The sequence below is a fragment of the Triticum aestivum genome, chromosome 5B (genome assembly GCF_018294505.1).
Source record: "Triticum aestivum cultivar Chinese Spring chromosome 5B, IWGSC CS RefSeq v2.1, whole genome shotgun sequence".
Lineage (NCBI taxonomy): Eukaryota > Viridiplantae > Streptophyta > Magnoliopsida > Poales > Poaceae > Triticum > Triticum aestivum.
Genome location: NC_057807.1, coordinates 437252387 through 437257030, shown reverse-complemented (window position 1 = coordinate 437257030; position 4644 = coordinate 437252387). Strand labels below are relative to the sequence as shown.

The 4644-nt window shown below is 44.9% G+C and overlaps 1 protein-coding gene across 1 annotated transcript in view; it reads right to left on the bottom strand.

Annotated features, from left to right (window-relative positions):
* Nucleotides 1–3704, bottom strand: part of LOC123112303 (uncharacterized) — a gene marked incomplete in the record, with an annotated part of 9889 nt that extends 6185 nt beyond the window's left edge. Inside the window, 2 exon segments of the mRNA XM_044533252.1 lie at nt 1–1409; nt 3365–3704. Coding sequence (XP_044389187.1) covers nt 1–1409; nt 3365–3527 — 1572 coding nt within the window.
* Between the last annotated feature and the right edge of the window lie 940 nt (nt 3705–4644).

The following is a 4644-nucleotide window of genomic DNA, read 5'->3' as shown; positions in this document are numbered from 1 at the left end:
TATTCTTCCAGTATCTTCTACAGTCTGAAGTTGAAGCTGCTCTGGGCATTCAGCGGACTCCAATTGGGAGCATTGGTTATCCACCTTAATTACGGGTGAATGTGAGAGGTCCTCACTGTCGGACTCCTCTAACAGACTGTCCGGCAATATTCGTGATGATGCAGGAGCCCCAAAAATAGTATCGCCTAGTTGGGTAGGTGACTGCAAAGTTTGACTGTATGGAGGATGTGAAACATGAGAATCAGAGCACTGTTGTACAAAAGACACAGAACTCCGAGTGATGATCCGATCTGAAGAACTGTCAGGTCTCGTTAGTCTTTCAGTATCTTCTACAGTGTGCAGTGTATCCCTTTCAACCAATAGTATGCTGGTAGGATTAGGTACTTCAAGTGAACTGGTCGGAGATTGGTCCTCCTTTCCGGAATGCACGCCAGTAAGATCAAGAATGGCACATTCCAAAGCACTTTTCTGCTGCTGCTTCACTGGTACACTGTCAGGGTTCAAATATCCTGATTCCACACCATCAAGCAATAATCTGCCCATAAAAGGAGGAACTTGAGAATAGCTGGTAGAAGATGGGTCTTCATTTAAGGGATGTGCCTCAGCAAGATCAAGATTGGCACCTTCCAGGGCACATACTGGTTGCTGCATCATCTGTTCACTTACAGGATTCATACAAACTGATTCAACACCATCAAATTGAAGTTTTTTCGGCTCAACCGACAGATAAGTTTCAGGGAGTGCATGGCACACGCTGCCTGTAACTTGCACTCCAAAAGAACTTCTAACAGAAACCTTGACATTATTATCAGAACTAACAATCTGGTTTTGAGAACAATCTAACTGAACTCCTTGATTTCCAAGATCACCATCTTTACTGCACTTGACGAATTCAGTTGATCTATCCTGGTTGGCATAAAAACCTTTCTCCTGACATGGCAAAGAGGCCATTCTTCCAGCATTGTTTTCACCATCACCACATGGGTTGGACGATAATGATGCAGTTGTTTTGTTCGAACCTGCAGTTGCAAGTTCAGACCTCTGCATCCTGTCTTGCATAACATCACTGGTTCCACTATTTGTAGCTTGACCCTTCTCCCGCGAGCGATCTTCAATATGCCGCTGCCTTGACCTGGAACGCTTTACCACAGAGAACATGTTGACATCAGAATTAGCCTCAACAACCTCCTGGTCAACTGAAACCTGTTTTTGCTGAGGCACTTCATGTTGGTTAGTATCCATGGTATCACAAATAGTGTCTAGACCAGCGTATCCATCTGGAACCTCCATATTTCTGAGTGAAATACTAGGCACAGCTGGAGGTTGAAAGACTGTTCTGTTGGTTGCTGGTGTAGTAATCTGGCTTCCAGCAAAAAGTAACCCCGGAACAATTGGTTTACCATTTAGCTCTACAAGTAAACAAGCAGTTCAGTTAACAAATAGAAGGTGTCAAAAGCAATGGGCAAGGGAGTAAAATCGGACACCAATGGTGATCAAAAGGCTAAATAAACAAAGAATCGGTGTATTTCCAGCAAATTTCAGAATCACTAGCCAACCAGTTAGTAACTCATGAATGTTTATAACCTGCATCCTGCAGGTGTGTCCCTCTCGGGTTCTAATAAACAAACAAGTAGTAGGACCAATGGCACCAAACTGGCACACTCAAAATTCCCCAATCCAACACATAAAAGGATTGCCCAGCAAAACAAAACGGCTAATCCTGTACGAATGTTTAACCACGCTAAACCAAAGACATATCAGATGGCCCACTAAAATGAGCCTGGGTGGTTATTTGCACTGAAGTGCATCCGTAAATAATGCAGTACTAGTTATGTAGGCTGCTAATTACATGGGATTAACTACCAATCTGCACCTTCGGTGCTTGTTCTTATGAAACTAAGTACTTGCGGATTTGTAGGAAGCAAATCTTTTGGTCTCAGGAAACTACTCGCAGTTTTGAGGAAGCAAATCTTTTAACTAATTTTATTCAAACTTTCTTCGGATGCAACTAATACTAGAGGAACAGGCGCGCTTTGCCGCGCCCGCTTGTAGCTTCATTTAGCCTTTCTTCTCGCAGATAACAACACGACCGCACTCATGAAATCGCCGCAGAGTTACACAATATGTCACAAACTTACAGTACATCACATGAATAGTTTCTCTAAACAGAAAACCATTTCGTTAGGACTCTGGACAACAACAGGATCAACTCCCTGACCATCTTCCTCGCTGTTAAATATTGACGATTAATAATCAGCAAGGACACAATTGTGATAGTTCAAGTTCTTTTTTAGTTTGCCGTAAGTAACCACTTGCTTGAAAAAAATATGTATGGTATTTCTATAATGAGGTCATAGCATTACCGATCAAGATGTAGATGTATTAAAAAATTCTGATGCACTATAGGGTGAGATGTGTAATACACAAAATGTAAAGAACTATTAGAACAACATAAAATGTAAAGATCTATTAGGATAACATACAGCTGAAAGGAACCTCAATTTGGGCTAAAATGCATTCTACAACTTTCTGTTGCACTGAATACCAGGTATGTAATCTTGAATGCTCGTACAGAATATGGCAAGCAAGCAGGTGGTGATGAAAGCATTGGCAATAGATGAGCAGACTACAACAGAAAAATAGCTAAGATCCATCATTCAGCCAGCAATATAACACGAATTGCACCAGCTAAAGGAAAGCCTACTGAAGAATATGAGCATATAGCATGGCATCTTTTAGTTCATTTATTCATCGACACCTAGAAGCATATCTGGGGTTAGCAAGGAAACAAGATGGTTTCTGTAGCCACAGTTTAGAGGAGAAACATAGTACAGGCATACCTCAAAAAGTCACAATCAAATCATACGATGCTACCATCTGTGAAGTTTCATAGCCTGACAAAAGTCTGTTCCACTAGTTTTCGAACACTCATGTTTTCTTGCTCCATTATACTATTCCGCAAGAAAAGTAATATAAAGCATACATCGCCCAAAATAAACATCTTAACCAAATTAACATTAGGACATTTGTCCAATCTCCTTAGCACAACCAACATGCCCTTGGCATGTATGGCCATCGGTCCTATTGTTTTTGCTACAAAACCAATGTCTGGTCCAGATTTACTGCACACAGCTACTTTAGACAGGGTGAAATTGGTTGCAGGGAAGGTAGCATGAGCAGTTGAGTAGGCTCGCTTCGACGGAACACCACATTTTCTCCTCGTTTTAGCTAATACGGGGAAATCTAGGCTTGCATTACCAACGAACTACTCAATCCCCTACCCAACCCAGCCGAATCCAACCCTGACGAGCGGAGCGAACGAGCGCTAACAAACATGGGGAGGTGGGAGGGAGGGGATACGCACCTTGCGGACCGGCGGCGCAGGAGGGGAGGAGCCACGGCGGGGGGCGATGGCCGGCGGCGAGGAAGGCGCAGGCGAGGGACTCGGCGTGGGAGTCGACCTGCTGGCGCATCTGCCCGGTGACCCAGTCCCGGCGCTCGAAGACCTGCATGAAGAGGTTCTCCATGGCCGGCTGCCGGAGCGGTGGCGGAGGTGGCCGGGGACGGAGGAGGGGGGCTAGGGTTTGGGCATGGAGGTGGATCGGCAGCGGGGTGGGGGAAAGAGATGGGCAACGAAATTTTTGAATCGGGGCGAGGGGGAGTGGGAAGTCTGATTGATTAGCCGGCCAGCCGCAAGCGGGCGTTGCTCTAGTGCCTGGTGGGGTTTTTTTTAGAGAGACAGAAAGCCGGGATTATATTCACTCACAACCACATCATGTCTTTACACATAGCATCCTTTAACACATCATCAGAGGACAGTTATCAACACAAACGCTTACCGGTGTCTGACCGATAAGATAAATCGAACAATAAATTGGCCGATATGCTAATAAACTGGATGACTTACCCCTTATCTTGGGTCGACCGATAAGTTGCCGATAAGCGATATCCCCAACATTGGCTAAAACACATATGCGCATAAGCATTAGCCAATCTACAACACCACACAAGTTTACATTTTACAAAAGGGGAGCATAGCCTGAATCAAGCTATTGTACCATGGATTGAGCGGTCCACCTCTGTGTTGCTTAGCTTTGAGAGAAACTGCCTCACACGGGCCATCTCCAGAATAATCTGTGGTAGACCAAGCCTGCTCGCCAGCTCCACATAACAGTTTGTATCTAAAACTTGATCCGGCAATGAAGACACCATCAGTGTCTAGAAACCCCGTCTGAATTAATCTTAACGAAAGACACCATCTTCCTTGTAGACTGGCACGTTTCGGCTGCTTTTGGGATTTTAAGCTTGCCCATTCTTCAGCCAACTAACGCACCTCTCTTTGCTATATTCTTCGGATTTTGCATATCATCTCCTATGGATGCAGAACAACATTCCTTGCTTGCTGAATCTCATAAAGCATCTGAATGGTGTATTGTGTGTGTCTTAGCCTCTTACGACAACTCCAACGCGAGGCGCATTGGTCGGCTCGTGTCTATTTGGGTCCGCGTGGCCACAAACCATGGCCCAATGTGGCGATCCATTTCGCTAAATTGTCTGTTTCGTGGTCGTGGGATGCAAATCCGCTCTAGATTTTAACCAGGTTTACGTTTGCTCGGTGTCCGCCGCGGACGCACGTGGCAGCCA